The 15556-nt window shown below is 38.1% G+C and overlaps 1 protein-coding gene across 1 annotated transcript; it reads right to left on the bottom strand.

The window, feature by feature from the left end:
* Nucleotides 1-3648: 3648 nt before the first annotated feature.
* On the bottom strand, nucleotides 3649-4783 carry LOC122033354 (23 kDa jasmonate-induced protein-like). The gene is made up of 2 exons (XM_042592358.1): nucleotides 4286-4783; nucleotides 3649-4208 (listed from the first exon to the last, which is right to left on the bottom strand). Exons 1-2 carry the CDS (start codon nucleotides 4727-4729, stop codon nucleotides 3918-3920), a joined length of 735 nt encoding a protein of 244 aa, XP_042448292.1. The 5' UTR covers nucleotides 4730-4783; the 3' UTR covers nucleotides 3649-3917.
* Between the last annotated feature and the right edge of the window lie 10773 nt (nucleotides 4784-15556).

The raw sequence follows: 15556 nt of genomic DNA, 5'->3' as shown, positions 1-15556 counted from the left end.
GAGCCTAGTAGTTTAGCCGAATGAACAATTGTATTTTGTCCTCTGGTGATATCATAATTATTCCTATCCCAATGTCCTATTGGGTGGATGATTCGTTTACATATATCTTTCAAGTTTCTTCTGACTCGGGTTTTGTATTTCGGTTAAAAAATCAGCTAAGGCTTGAGCTTTGATGGATGCTTGAGGTTGATACTATATGTCATACTTGTTGGAGGATCGGTGGTCGACATGAAGGGGGGTTGGATAGACGGCCCCCCAAATAATCGCTTCCTACACTATTGTTAGCCTGCGCAGTGGAATAATACAAAAACAAACAAGCCAAACACTAAAGGAATGAAAAACAAGCAAATCGCTAACACATTCGTTTAACGTAGTTCGGAGATTAGGGCTCCTACTCCACGATTGTCCGTAAGGTGGGCGATCCCTATCTGTCGGTGGATTAGCCCCCAACAAACTCTGGCTATCTCAAGTCGCTTCTTGTGGGTGGAGAAACCTAACCACAACACTCACAAACACTTGAGAACTAGTAGACTACTAATTAGGGTTTACAATCACTAATTTCATCGGCCATAACCAAGCTCCCAAGCCTTGGTTATATAGGTCGCGGGTTGAAAAACCCCGCCTACCAGTCGACTGCCAAAATCATCAGTCGACTGCCCTCTTGTGAAGATTCGACCGTTACATCTCAACGGCTATTTACCAGTCGATTGGTAAAAGTACCAATCGATTGCTCCACACTGGCTGAGCAAACAGAAGCATTCTGTTCACTCCCAGTCGACTGCACCAGTCGACTGATGAAATCACTAGTTGACTGGTACCCGAGTACATTCACTTGGCACTCGAACTCACACCCTTACGACTCACTTGACACTTCTTTGCAGCCTTGACCTCTTGCTTTCAAGTCTACTCCCTTTGTCTCTCATCCCTCAGATGCATTCAAGCCCGCGGCTCGTCCCCAATGTCATCATTCGCGTATGCCTTGAAGTCTCTTCCCTCGGCCCTTGTCCTCGCTGCCTTGTCTAAGGTCCCTCGGATGCTCCATTCTTCATCTGATCCGAAGCCATCAACCTGAGTCAAATGTGTATCCTGCAAACCTGCACAACTCAAATACACATATCAAATACAAGGGTGAACCTAACTTAAACCCTTTGCCCAAACACCAAAACACATGGTCACACAGGTCCATTGAGATTGCTTCAACAATACTCACTAAGCTCCATGGTCGACTTGATCAACCCTCCTGAAGCCCCCGGGTTGACAAGCACTCGACCCAGGGTGATATTAGTCAGTACAATAATTGGATGAGAAAGAGAAATAAGGGTGTAACCTCCGAGCGGCGTTGGCCTCCATCTTAATGATATCAACGTTGCACTTGCATGCTACTAGTTGATTTCCTTTGACTTCCCTGACCTGGTTGTCCATGGAAAATTTTATTTTTTGGTAGAAAGTTGAGACAACTGCTCAGAATTCATTTAGGGTTGGTCGACCCAAAATGACATTATAGGTTGAGGGTGCGTCTACGACTATAAAAGTCATTTTGCACATCCTCATTAGGGGTTCCTCCCCTAAGGATATAACTAACTTTATTTGGCCAAGCAGCTGAACTTTGTTGCCCGTGAAGCCACATAGTAGCATCACCATGGGCTAGAACTCGCTCGGCTATATCTGTAGCTGCTCGAATGCCTATTTGAAGATGATGTTAACCGAGCTGCCTGTGTCAATAAAAGTGCGATGGATATTATAATTGTCTATAACAACATTAATTATTAAAGTGTCATCATGGAATACTTCAACCCCCTTTAAGTCCTTGGGCCCGAAGCTTATTTCATGTCCTTGGGCTTGCTCCTGACTGCATCCGACCGCATGGATCTCGAGTCAGTGGACATGTGACTTCCTTACTCAGTTGGAATCTCCATCGGTTGGGCATCCAACTATCATACCAATATCTCCCTGAGCGGTGTTATTAAGATTTTCTTCTTATCGCGTCGGGAGTTACTCCTGCTGAACTTAGGTGGGAGGTTGAGCCTGGTCTTCCTACCGCTAAGACATCCTTTGATGCAGATTGACTCCTTGATATTCTCTCCTGTGTTGACCGTTCGACCAGTGATATTGTTGATGGTTGGGAGACAGCAAATGTTGGTGGTATCATTGTTTAGCAGCCTGGCGATTGTAATGATAATAATCCTGGGTATCGTGGGTCGTTGAGCGGTGATATGTACAAAATTTAGTTGGAGCCCATCTAAGGGGCTCAGGGCATTCCACCCGGTCGGCCTCCACATGTTGAACAGCTTGAGGTCGAGGCTCTGGGTGACGTGGGGGAGGACCTACTCGAGGCCCCTTATGAGGGAGAGGAGGAGGCAGCGCTCGGCGCTTTGGAGCTGAGAGCGAGCAGGTGTAGTGACCTCATTCTTCCAAGCGAACTGTGCTTCTTCTACATTAATATACTCGATTGCTCGGTCGAGTAGATGGTCAAGGTCTCTAGGGGGCTTCCTGGTCATGGAACAAAAAAAATCACCGTCGATGAGGTCCTGAGAAAAGGCACTCACCAAAATTTCTGGGATAATCAATGGGACATCCCTGGCTACCTGATTGAACTTCTTAATGTAGACCCTAAGCGTCTCTTTAGGCCCTTGCTTGAGCAAAAAGAGGCTCAAGGCAGTTTTACGGTACCATCGACTTCTAGAGAAGTGATGAAGAAAAGCCTTGTAGAAATCCTTAAAACAACCAATGGATTCAATTGACAGTCGTCTAAACCACCTCTATGCCAAAAAAAATGTGGATCCGCCACATCAGCGGCCCCCCTAGAGCCGGTCCCACGGATATGGAGGGAGGTAAATGCAAGTACACAGGTGGAAAGTGCATAGCGGAGACGTTAACCCCAGGCAGTGACACCCCGGGGATCGACCCCTGGACCTTTCAGCCACAGAACCATGCACTCCCCATCTGTGCTATGCCCTGGGGACAAAAAAAAAATCACCTCTATGCCAAGCTAGAGAGTGTAATGCATGAGAAACACTCGGCATTTCACACCATATGTATATTAGTGAAGGAGGACGACATTATCAAACTTGAGGACGTGATCTTCTAGGTTAGTTGACCCTGCATATTCCCCGATCGTTAGGGAATGATAATGCTTTGGTAGTTTGTCCCCTTGTCTCTCTTAGGAAAATGACATACTAACTCATTCAGGAGAGCCACTAACCATATAGGCTTTTTCTTTGGAAAAACGGCATCCTCTGGCCTAATTCTTATATGAAACATTATTAAACATTCATAAGCCTTTCTAATATCCTTAATCATTTCAAACATATATCATAGATTGAGATGTAATAAACGTTACATATATAAAACACATAGTCGTGGACACTAACTATCAAATGAAACAGTCTTTAATTATCCATTGCCTTAATTATCTAGAAATTAAAGGGAGTGTATATATAATTTTCTTAATTACTTTTATCAGGTACGGTTCGTTAGCCTAAACAACATGCATGGTAACAAGTAATTAATTAAAACTTGCAGGTTAATTTATATAGTTTTTGTTTATTAAATTTATAATGTAATTAAACGTACATATTTAGCTTGATTAAGCAAAATATTTTAGAAAGAATTTTTTTTTTTGAAAATTGACCAATTTAATACTTCCCATTGAAAAAATTCACACAGATCAGAGGATCGGAGGAGTTTTCATTTTACTAATATAAGAATCGAAAGGTACATGCAACAAGAAGAAGCATGTTAATTATTCGGATACACACCACACTATCATCTCCTTCCAAACACAACACACATAATTAATTAATTAACAGTACTGCTCGAGTGCTTTATGATTATTATCATTCTTATTATTTTATTTTCTTAAGAATATAGTAGTGCTTGTAATCAGCCAGCCAGCCAGCCACAAGGTGGTAGCTTCATTATTCAGCAGAAGCTTCATCATCGGCTCCTTCAACATCATCCACATACTTGGAATCAAGCGACTGCGAGACGACGCTAACATCACTGGCCATCGCCATAAAATTGGATCCCAAACCATCCAAGGACAAGATTCCCACAAATTCCGGTGAACTGCCTGCGCCAATCGACGCACTGGCGAAGCCTCCGAGCGCGGTGGTAGAGTAATTATTCGTTTGACTATCCATCTTACTATCAATGGCGTTCCAGTTCGCCGAACCAAAACCACCGGCCGTATGGATTTCAGCGTACACCTGCATTAACGAACATTAAGAATGAATATTAATCTTAATTAGTTGAAAATTTATCGCTTATATATATATATACTCACGCGATTCTGATAATTCATGCGGGATGTGTTCCAAGCCAGCATCCAATCACGGCCGGCTCCGTCGTTGTTCACCCCTCTGTACACAATAGCTTCTTTGGAAGGACCCATGAGCCTACCGCGGACGTGAAGAAATCCAGCCCATTGCCCATTTTGAATGACTTGAGGGTAAGGGGATCGCCAGACAGCACCTTCCCAAGTGTGATTGAGAACGAATGATAGGTTACCTCCGGTGGCATTGTAAATCATGCCAAGCGTCGAGGTTCCTGTACCGTAAGCCTCCTTCAGGTTGTGCACAAAGCGACTCACGTTCGTCGCTTTCTCGTCTGCGTTCATATACTGCAAAGCCACTTCTGCTCTGTGTCGGGCGGTGATTTCAGTGATATTCGGAAAAATTAGTCTCACCGTGTCGTCCGTCACTGGATTCCCAAACACGTTGGTCGCCATGCTTAATTCTGTATCTCAACGTAACAATAAGATAGAGAAAATGTTTTTTTTTCTGTTATAGTTTGTATGCAACATCGATCGATCGTGTATTTATAGAGGAATCAGATCATAACTTAGCTAAACTCCTTGGATGCTCAATTAATTAGGATATATTTGATAATGGGTAATATAATCAAATATAATATAATTAAACGCGGCAACTTCAAAAACAATTGAAATGGAAGGACCATTTACTGATAAATAATTAACATGGGAAAAACGTGAGATCACTTACTGATAAAGAATTGAAAAAGGAAACAACTTCTACCAATAATGTACACCAAAGACCGCCGACAATTAACAAGATAAGACTTATAAAATCCCATATTGATATAAAAAAATTATAAAATCCCATATTAATTAATCTTATGCTCCAATAATTATGATACGTGACAAATTACAGAAACTGCCCACCGTTTGATAAACAAATGAAATGGAGGACGAATAATTGAACTGGAAAATAATAATTGAAAGAAACAAAATAAACGTCAATGTTGTGAATAATAAAAATAATTAATTAAACTAGATAAGTTTGGAATGACCGATCCGATTTTACAGGAGTTTTTTTCCGATCATCAGGATAAATCGAGAAATACATATGATGAACGGTCTAAAAGTCAAGTATCTCTTAATTGTAAATCTCATTTGGAGAATTTTTTTTTATAAATATATCCTAACTGAGGATTGAATCATGAATATTTAATTAGAAGATAACCGAATGCTCCTACCGTTATACCATATCCCGGGACAAAGGCCGGGAATGAGACGGAACAACGTGAAATCAATCAATGTAATCCAACGGACTATTGGAAATTAAATTTGATTTTTAGATAAAAGTTGTTGATAAAATTTTATGGAGATAGAATGGTGAGGTGGCAAGTCTTGACTAGAGATAGGATAGAGATAGAACTTGATCATTTTGATAAGAGTTCGTGGAGATAGAATTTTAAAAAAAAATTATCATGATTATCTCATATTAGTGCTTATCCAATAAGCCTATAAATATGTACTTCTTTTTCATGAATGAACAAGTTGAGTTTTCTATTTTCTTCTACTCCTCTTCCACATAGAGTTATTTCTCCTCTTCCACATTTTTCCTTCTATAATTCTTTTTTCTTCTCCCATAATTTCTGTTTCCAACAAAGTGGTATCAGAGCTATGGCTAATGGAGGTATGGTTCTCTTCCAAGTTCCAGTACTCAAAGCGAGTAATTATGACAATTGGAGTATCAAGATGAAGGCGCTTCTTGAAGCTCATGATGTTTGGGAAGTTATAGAAAAAGGTTACGTTGAGCCTCGTGACGACTCGACGTTATCTTCAACTGAAAAAGACAGTCTGACAGATTTAAGAAAGAGAGACAAGAAGGCTCTCTTCCTCATTTATCAAGCTTTAGATGAGGATGGTTTTGAGAAGATTTCAAGTGCTACTTCAGCCAAGCAAGCATGGGAAAAGTTCCAAGTCTCATATAAAGGAGAAGAAAAAGTAAAAAAGGTACGATTTCAGACATTAAGAAGTCAATTTGATGCTCTTCGTATGAAAGAAGGTGAGTTAGTATCAAATTATTTTTCTAGAGTCTCTACCATTTCCAATCAACTAAAGAGAAATGGTGAGAAACTAGAAGAAGTAACTATCATTGAGAAAATTCTCCGATCATTGGATTCAAAATTTAATAGCATTACAACCATCATCGAAGAGACCAAGGATCTACAAGTCATGACGATTGAGCAACTGCTGGGTTCATTACAAGCCCATGCAGAAAAGAAGAAGATAAATGAAGAAATTACTCAACAACTCCTAAAGACGACTCTTCAACCGACAAAGAAAGATGAAAGCTCCAGTAATAATAGAAGTCAATGGGGAAGAGGTCGTGGATATGGACGAGGCCGTTCTAATCAGCAAGGATGGGTCTCCAACAACAACAATGAAAGAGGAGAACATTCAACAAGAAGACGTGGAAGAGGGTATACAAACTCGAGGTACGATAAATCTCAAGTTAAGTGCTACAATTGTGACAAATTTGGACATTATGCAAAAGAATGTAGATCACCCAAGAATAAAGTATATGAAAGAGTAAATTATATGGAAGAAAGGAAAGAAGAAGATGACACCCTGTTGCTAGCGTATAAAGATAATGAAAGAGAAGAAGATACAATTTGGTATCTCGACACTGGTGCAAGCAATCATATGTGTGGGAAAAGAAACATGTTCGTAGAGCTTGATGAATCAGTTGGTGGTAATGTATCCTTCGGAGATGAATCAAAGATTGAGGTAAAAGGCAAAGGTAACATTCTCATCCGTTTGAAGAATGGAAAACATGAATTTATCTCAAATGTTTTCTTTGTACCAAATATGAAGAGCAACATCCTAAGCTTAGGACAACTTTTGGCAAAAGGGTATGATATTCATCTAAAAGATGGTATGCTCATCTTGAAAGATCATATTGGTTGCTTAATTGCTAAGGTGCCTATGTCAAAAAATAGAATGTTCTTACTTAATATTCAAAATGATGTCGTCAACTGTCTCAAATCTTGTTACAAAGACATCACTTGGCTATGGCATCTTCGATTTGGACATTTGAATTTTGGAGGACTAGAACTGCTTTCAAAGAAGGAGATGGTGAGAGAACTACCTTACATCAAACATCTTGATCAAGTATGTGAAGCATGTCTACGTGGGAGGCAATTTAGAAGAGGTTTTCCAAAGGAGTCAAGTTCAAGAGCTCAAAAGCCTCTTGAACTTATACATACAGATGTTTGCGGTCCGATAAAGCCAAGTTCACTTGGTAAGAGTAATTATTTCATTCTTTTCATAGATGATTTTTCTCGGAAAACTTGGGTATACTTCTTGAAGCAAAAATTGGAGGCCTTCGGCATATTCAAGAAATTTAAAGCTACCATAGAAAAGGAGAGCGGTCTCGAGGTCAAAGCTATGCATTCTGATCGAGGAGGAGAATTTACCTCAAAGGAGTTTCAAGAATTTTGTGAAGCCAACGGAATACGACGACCCTTGACAGTTCCAAGATCCCCTCAACAAAATGAAGTGGCAGAAAGAAAGAATCGAACCATCCTTGACATGGCAAGGAGCATTCTCAAAAGCAAAGAGGCTACCAAAGGAACTTTGGGCAGAAGCGGTTGCATGTGCAGTATACTTATCCAACCGATCACCAACTAGGAGTGTGTGGGGCAAGACACCACAAGAAGCGTGGAGCGGAAGGAAACCTGGAATTTCTCATCTAAGAGTTTTTGGAAGTATAGCACACGTTCATGTGCCTGATGAAGCAAGAAGCAAACTGGATGATAAAAGTAAGAAATTTATTTTTATTGGCTATGATACTAACTCAAAAGGGTATAAGTTATACAATCCAGATACTGGGAAGACAATCATCAGCCGAGATGTCATATTTAATGAAGAAGAAGAATGGAATTGGGAATCTCAAAATAAAGATTACAACTTCTTCCCATACTTTGAAGAAGAAAATGTGGAGCAACCAAGGGTAGAGCAAACAAGAGAGGAGCCTACTACTCCACTAGTAACACCAACATCAAGTACTTAAGAGAATTTATCTGCATCAACTTCAAGTGAAAGAGTACCACGCTTTAGAAGCTTACGGGAAATTTATGAGGTAACTGAAAATCAAGATAATCTTACTCTATTTTGTCTCTTTGCGGATTGCAAGCCTATAGATTTCCAAGAAGCTATAAAAAGCAAAAGGTGGAAAGATGCAATGGATGAAGAAATCAAGGCGATAGAGAAGAATGACACATGGGAGTTAACGACACTTCCTAAAGGACATAAGGTGATTGGTGTGAAGTGGGTGTACAAAATAAAGAAGAATGCCAAAGGAGAAGTTGAAAGATATAAAGCAAGATTGGTGGCAAAAGGCTACAGTCAAAGATCTGGCATTGATTATGATGAGGTATTCACTCCCGTTGCTCGATTAGAAACTGTCAGACTAATCATTGCTTTAGCAGCTCAAAATAAGTGGAAAATACATCAAATGGATGCAAAATCTACTTTTTTAAATGGAGTTCTTGAAGAAGAAGTCTATATTCAGCAACCATCAGGTTATGAAGTTAAAGGACAAGTAGACAGAGTTCTAAAATTGAAGAAGGCTCTCTACGGGCTAAAGCAAGCACCAAGGGCATAGAATAGCCGAATAGACAAGCACCTGCAAGAGAAAGGCTTCATCAAATGTCCTTATGAACATGCATTATACATTCAGAGTAAGGATAAAGATGTTTTGATTGTATGCCTATATGTCGATGACTTGATTTTCACAGGAAGCAATCCAAGTATGTTTGGAGAATTTAAAGAAGCGATGACTAAAGAGTTTGAAATGATTGATATTGGGCTCATTGCATACTATCTGAGCATTGAAGTGAACCAAAGGGAAGATGGAAGCTTCATCTCACAAGAAGGTTATGCAAGAGAGATATTAAAGAAGTTCAAGATGGATAACAGTAAGTCTATAAATACCCTAGTAGAATGTGGAGTCAAGCTATCAAAGCATGATGAAGAAGAAAAAGTTGATCCAACATTTTTTAAGAGTTTGGTTGGAAGTTTACGATACTTGACGTGCACAAGGCCTGATATTCTTTATGTTGTTGGACTTGTTAGTCGCTACATGGAAGATCCAACTACTACCCACCTTAAGATCGCTAAGAGAATTTTGCGCTATATCAAAGGTACGATAGATTTTGGATTACTTTTTTCAACATCTAACCACTTCAAACTTGAAGGATATAGTGACAGTGATTGGGGTGGAGATATAGATGATAGAAAGAGCACTACAGGATTTGTGTTCTTTATGGGAGATACAACTTTCACTTGGATGTCAAAAAAATAGCATATTGTCACACTTTCTACTTGTGAAGCAAAGTATGTGGTTGCGACTTCATGTGTTTGTCATGCTGTTTGGCTCAGAAATTTATTGAATGAGTTAAGTTTACCACAAGAAGAGGCAACCAAGATACGAGTTGATAACAATTCTAGAATAACACTAGCAAAAAATCCAGTCTTCCATGATAGAAGCAAGCACATCGATACGCGATTTCACTATATCAGAGAATGTATTACAAGAAAAGAGGTGCAAGTGGAATACATAAAGTCTCAAGATCAAGTTGCTGATATTTTTACCAAGCCACTCAAATTTGAAGACTTCATCAAGATGCGATATTTGCTTGGAGTTACAAAATCAAGTTTAAGAGGCGGTGTTGGAAATTAAACTTGATTTTTAGATAAAAGTTGTTGATAAAATTTTATGGAGATAGAATGGTGAGGTGGCAAGTCTTGACTAGAGATAGGATAGAGATAGAACTTGATAATTTTGATAAGAGTTCGTGGAGATAGAATTTAAAAAAAAAATTATCATGATTATCTCATATTAGTGTTTATCCAATAAGCCTATAAATTTAAAACACGGGAAGCTTAAGCTCATCGGGAGACCAAAATCACCTCTCGGTCCCTGTTGTAGCCTCTTATTTATAAAGCCTTATATCCACTTAAAGTCAAGATTCTTACCCATCTTGTTGTGGCCGGCCAAGCCAAGCTTGGAGCCCAAGCTAGGGTCGACCAAGCCAAAGATTGGAGCCAAGTTGTGCCCGGCTAAGCTTGAAGCCCAAGCTAGGTGGCTGACCACATAAAATTAAAAGGGTATTTTAAATTTTAAAATCTTTTCTTTTGTGGAAGCCATGGTTTTAAAAGAGAATTTTTAAATTTTTAAATATTTTCTTTTATAGCTATCTACAAAGGATTAAGAAAGAGGTTTGATATCTTTCCTTATTTGTAGTTAAGAAATATTTTAATTTTTGATAAAACTTTCCTTTTTTATAACCATCCACATGTTTTAAAAGAGAGATTTTAATTTATAAAATTTTCCTTTTATAACCAACAAGGGATTTAAAAGAGAAATTTTTATTAAAATTTCTTACAGGAAACAAATAAGGAAGTTTTAATTTTATGTTTAAAACTTTCCTTATTTGGAGTACAAGTATATGCCCGGTCATGACAAGCATTAAAGGAAGTTTTAATTTTTTGTTTTAAAACTTTCCTTTTTAGTCATTGGCAAGGAATATAAGGAAGTTTAAATTATGTTTAAAACTTTTCTTTTTTTTTGCCAAGACCAAGGATTATAAAAGAGATGGAGGGGTGCCTCATGAGATAACACATCTTTTATTCCTCTCTTCCAATCCTTTGGTGGCCGATCCTTGCCCTTTTCTCTTCTCCTTTTGTTTTCTCTCTTGGAGGCCAGCGACATCAAGCATTGCTTTCTCTTGGTGGCCGGTTGCTTGAAGGAGAAGAAGAAGAGAAGGAAGCTCTCTTGTCTAGCATCCCTTGGAGGTTAGTTGGTGGCCGAATCTAGGAAGGAAAGGAAGAAGTTTGGGTGGATTTCATCTTGGAAGATCGTCGCCCACACGACATCCAAGAGAAGGAGAGGAATACAGCAGAAGAACTAGACGTCTATAAGCTACAAAAGGTATAACTAGTTATTAGTTTCCGTATCATAACTAGTTCATTTTTTGTATAGATCTTGAAAAACCAAACACAAGAGGTTATCGGTTTTAGATTATCGTTTATGTTATCAATTTTATTGTTCAATTTCATGTTTCGATATTGTGCTTCTATTGAGGTCTCTATAGTTAAACCTAGTTTACTGTAAGAAGTTAAATATCTGATTTCTTTGAAAAGCTTTGTCTATGAAGTGGTGGATGATCCCATACCCAAGAAGGTCTAGTGCCTCGCCATGTTTAACTTGGAAGCCGATCTTTGAAATAGATATTTGATTAACTTCTGTAATATGGTTTAACTTAGGAAGATCACATCGGTTAAACTTGGAGTAAAAATGTTAAGTATCGTTTCCAATCCAAGTTTAACTTCTGAAGGATAATTTGGATTAATAATGTTAAGCATCATTTGTAATCCAAATTTAACTTCTGTAGAGCACATGAGTAGCTAGGATAGTTCTATGATTGTACAAATTTTTGTACAGGGGAACTAGGACGGTATTCCGAGTAACAACCAACAATTGGTATCAGAGCAAGGTTTTTAGCCTCTGTGTGTTCGATTTTTAGTTTAATTATACACATGTCATATATTTTAGGCAGGATAATAGTAGGATATGCAAATAGATTAACTCTGTGGTTGCACGCTCCAACTATTATGACCTATTGTGATTGTGTGTGATTGGACCCTAAGACATGTCGAGGGCATTTTATGTGTGTGCATGATTATATTTAATTTATTAAATACAGCAGGAGCTGTATTAGTTTTAGGATTTTACATTTTGTTCGATCTAGACTTTATGTACATTCCTTTGTGAAATATAGGAATGATATATGTAAAATTTTATTTTTATCGCGGATCGTATCCTTGTGAGGCGTGGTGCTATTTGAGGACCAGAGGCGCAGCAGAAAAGGAAGCTCGATGGACACGACGACATGAGCCCTAGGGTTGGCGGCTAGTTTTGATGACTGCTAGGGCTGGTGGCACACGGAGGACAACTATGGATAAAGGCCATAATAGTTGAATTTTTTTTCTTATTTATTGCCTTTTATGCTGTGTGTGCTTGTGTTTGTGTGCTTGTGTGCATGTTAAAATTCCTCGTTCTAAATAACTAAGTGGCAGATGAATTTAATTAAATTCCACGGTCTCCATTACTGGTTTGTAAGTGATGCATTCAATCTTGCGCATTGGCTCTAAGTGCCTTTCTCCACATCGAATGAGTTTGTTTGCAGATCACTAAATCAAACTTCCTTAATGGATGATTATAGGAAATTATTTAGGATGTGTGTGATCTTCTCCATCTGAAGGGGCACAATCCTATTTAGTGGACTTAGTATCAAGTAATGGTATACACTTAGGCACATTTAATAGTATCCTCCCCATCAGAGTCACTGCTATTATTTGTGTGACCGAAGAAAAACCAACTATTAATTTGTCATAAAGCTAGGAAAACCCCCCTCTTATAAATTATTGAATTTGTATACGTCCACACAATCGTGACATACAAAATTCATGGTGTTTGAGGTAATTTTATTTGACATAAAGTTAGGTTGACAAAATAAAATTAATGGGAAAACCCTCCTCTTACAAATGATCGAATTTGTATACGTCCACACCATCGTGGCATACAAAATTCACAGTGTTTGAGGTAATTTTAGGTTGACAAGATAATTAATGGGTAAAACTCTCCTCTTAGAAATGTTTGAATTTGTATACGTCTACACTATCATGGCATACAAAATTCACGGTGTTTGAGGTGTTGGTGAATTTAAATGATATTGTTTGAGGAATCAATATTATTTTAAATTCTAAAGTTTTGACCAAATATTTGATCGAAGACAGATCAACTATTAATTTTATTTATCATAAAGTTAGGTTGACAAGATAATAAAATTAATGTTTAAATTTGTATATGTCCACACTAACGTGGCATACAAAATTCACGGTGTTTTGAGGTGTTGGTAAATTTAAATGATATTGAGGAATCAATATTATTTTAAGGTCTGGATCAAATATTTTGTGATTCTTAGGATTTCAAATAGTTTTCAATCCCCTAGCTGTTATATTAGAGAATACATTTACAAGTCCCAATTATATTAATTGGAAACAAAAAGTAGACTGTCCTCACAATATTGAGAACAATAAATGTGTATTCTATTCATTAGTTGTTGAAACATGTTTAGTGGTGTTATCTATTGGTACCTGGTGTGTAGATACGGGAGCCACTGATCATGTCTGTAATTCATTACAGGGGTTCCAGGAAATCCGACAACTACATGAAGGGGAAATCACCGTCTACATGGGCAATGCTACCAAAGTGGCGACCGTTGTAGTGGGAGATGTTTATTTAGGAATAAAATATTGATTTTGAGAAATTATCTTTATGTACCAAGTTTTAGAAAGAACTTGATTTCAGTTTCTAAATTGTTTAAGGATAGATATTCTATTTTTTTTATGACAAAGTGGTTGTCAAGAAAAATAGGAAGATTATCTGTTCTGGTACATTGGTTGACAATTTGAAAACTCTAAATCCAATAACTCCCACGATGCAACAAAATAAAATTAATAACACATTTTCTAATTCTAATAAGAGAAAGCAACATTCGAAAATGAACCAAATATATCTTTGGCATCTAAGGCTAGGCCATATTAACTTGAGTAGGATTCAAAGGTTAATAGCCGATGGACTTTTGAGTTCATTGGTGGTGGAAAACTTTCCAACCTGCGAGTCTTGCTTGGAAGGAAAAATGACCAAGAGACCTTTTAAGGTTAAGGGGTATAAAGCCAAAAATATGTTGGAATTGGTTCATTCTGATTTGTGTGGACCTATAACTATCCATGAAAGAGGTGGTTTCAACTATTTCATCTCTTTTATAGACGACTATTCGAGATATGGGTACATTTACTTGATGCGTCGCAAGTCTGAGTGCTTTGATAAGTTCAAAGAATACAAGGCTGATGTGGGGAAATGTCATGGTAAAAGTATCAAGACACTACGGTCTGATCGTGGTGGAGAGTACCTCTTTGGAGAGTTTAGAAGTTACTTATCAGAGGTCGGGATTCAATCCCAATTGTCTGCACCTGGTACACCCCAACAGAATGGTGTAGCAGAACGAAGGAATATGACTCTTATGGAAATGGTTAGATCGATGATGTGTTATTCAGAATTACCAAATTCGTTCTAGGGATATGCTTTAGAAACGGCTGTGTACATTCTGAACTTGGTACATTCTAAATCAGTACCCTTTACTCCCATAGAATTGTGGAATGGGCGTAAGCCTAGTCTGAATCATGTTCGGATTTGGGTAGTCCAGCATATGTGCTGAAGGAAGATGCTGATAAGTTGGAATTTCGTACAGAAGTTCGCCGGTTTATAGGTTATCCTAAAGGAATGAAACCTTGTTTGTTTTATAGTCCTAAAGATCAGAAGGTCATTGTTAGCACTAATGCTCGATTTTTAGAAGAGGACTATGTAATGAACCATAAGTCCATGAGTGAAATTATTCTAGAAGAAATGAGAGAGGACACGTCTACTTTAGTACCAACAATGCAAGGTGAAATATCACAAGAAACTGCAACACGTATCACAAATGATACACAACTACAGACAGTGCCTCGTCGTAGTGGGAGGGTTGTTAGGCAACCTGAAAGATTCATATTTTTAGGAGAGTCTTTAGACTTGATACTAGGTAAACATGAACCTGATCCCCGAACATATGACGAAGCACTCCAAGATAAAGATTCAGCATCTTAGCAAAGAGCAATGAATTCAGAAATAGAATCTATGTATTCTAACAAAGTCTGAGAGCTAGTAGAACCATCAAATGGTGTAAAATCTATTGGATGTAAATGGATCTACAAAAGAAAAAGAGGGACAAACGGGAAGGTGGAAACCTTCAAAGCAAGACTTGTTGCGAAGGGGTATACTCAGAAAGAGGGAATCGATTATGAGGAAACTTTTTTGCCATTAGCTATGTTTAAGTATATCCGGATACTCTTATCTATTGCTGCTCATATGGATTATGAGGTTTGGCAAATGGATGTCAAGACAGCTTTCCTTAACGGAAGTTTTGAAGAAAACATCCATATGAAGCAATCAGAGGGGTTTGTTACAAAGGGCAAAGAGCATCTTGTATGTAAGCTCAATAGATCTATTTATGGACTGAAGCAAGCTTCAAGATCTTGGAACGTCCGGTTTAATGAAGTAAAATAGTCTTATGGATTTATTCAGTGTCCGGATGAGTCTTGTGTATACAAGAAGTATGACGGAAACGTGGTGGTATTTCT

Source organism: Zingiber officinale, chromosome 11B, assembly GCF_018446385.1.
Source record: "Zingiber officinale cultivar Zhangliang chromosome 11B, Zo_v1.1, whole genome shotgun sequence".
Taxonomy (NCBI): Eukaryota; Viridiplantae; Streptophyta; class Magnoliopsida; order Zingiberales; family Zingiberaceae; genus Zingiber; species Zingiber officinale.
This window is presented reverse-complemented; position numbering and strand designations above follow the sequence as displayed.

Coding starts and splice junctions, on each gene's coding strand:
- LOC122033354 (XM_042592358.1), bottom strand. CDS start 4,729: ATGGCGACCAACGTGTTTGGGAATCCAGTGACGGACGACACGGTGAGA. Junction 4,209..4,285: donor GCATGAATTATCAGAATCGC/GTGAGTATATAT, acceptor TCGTTAATGCAG/GTGTACGCTGAAATCCATAC.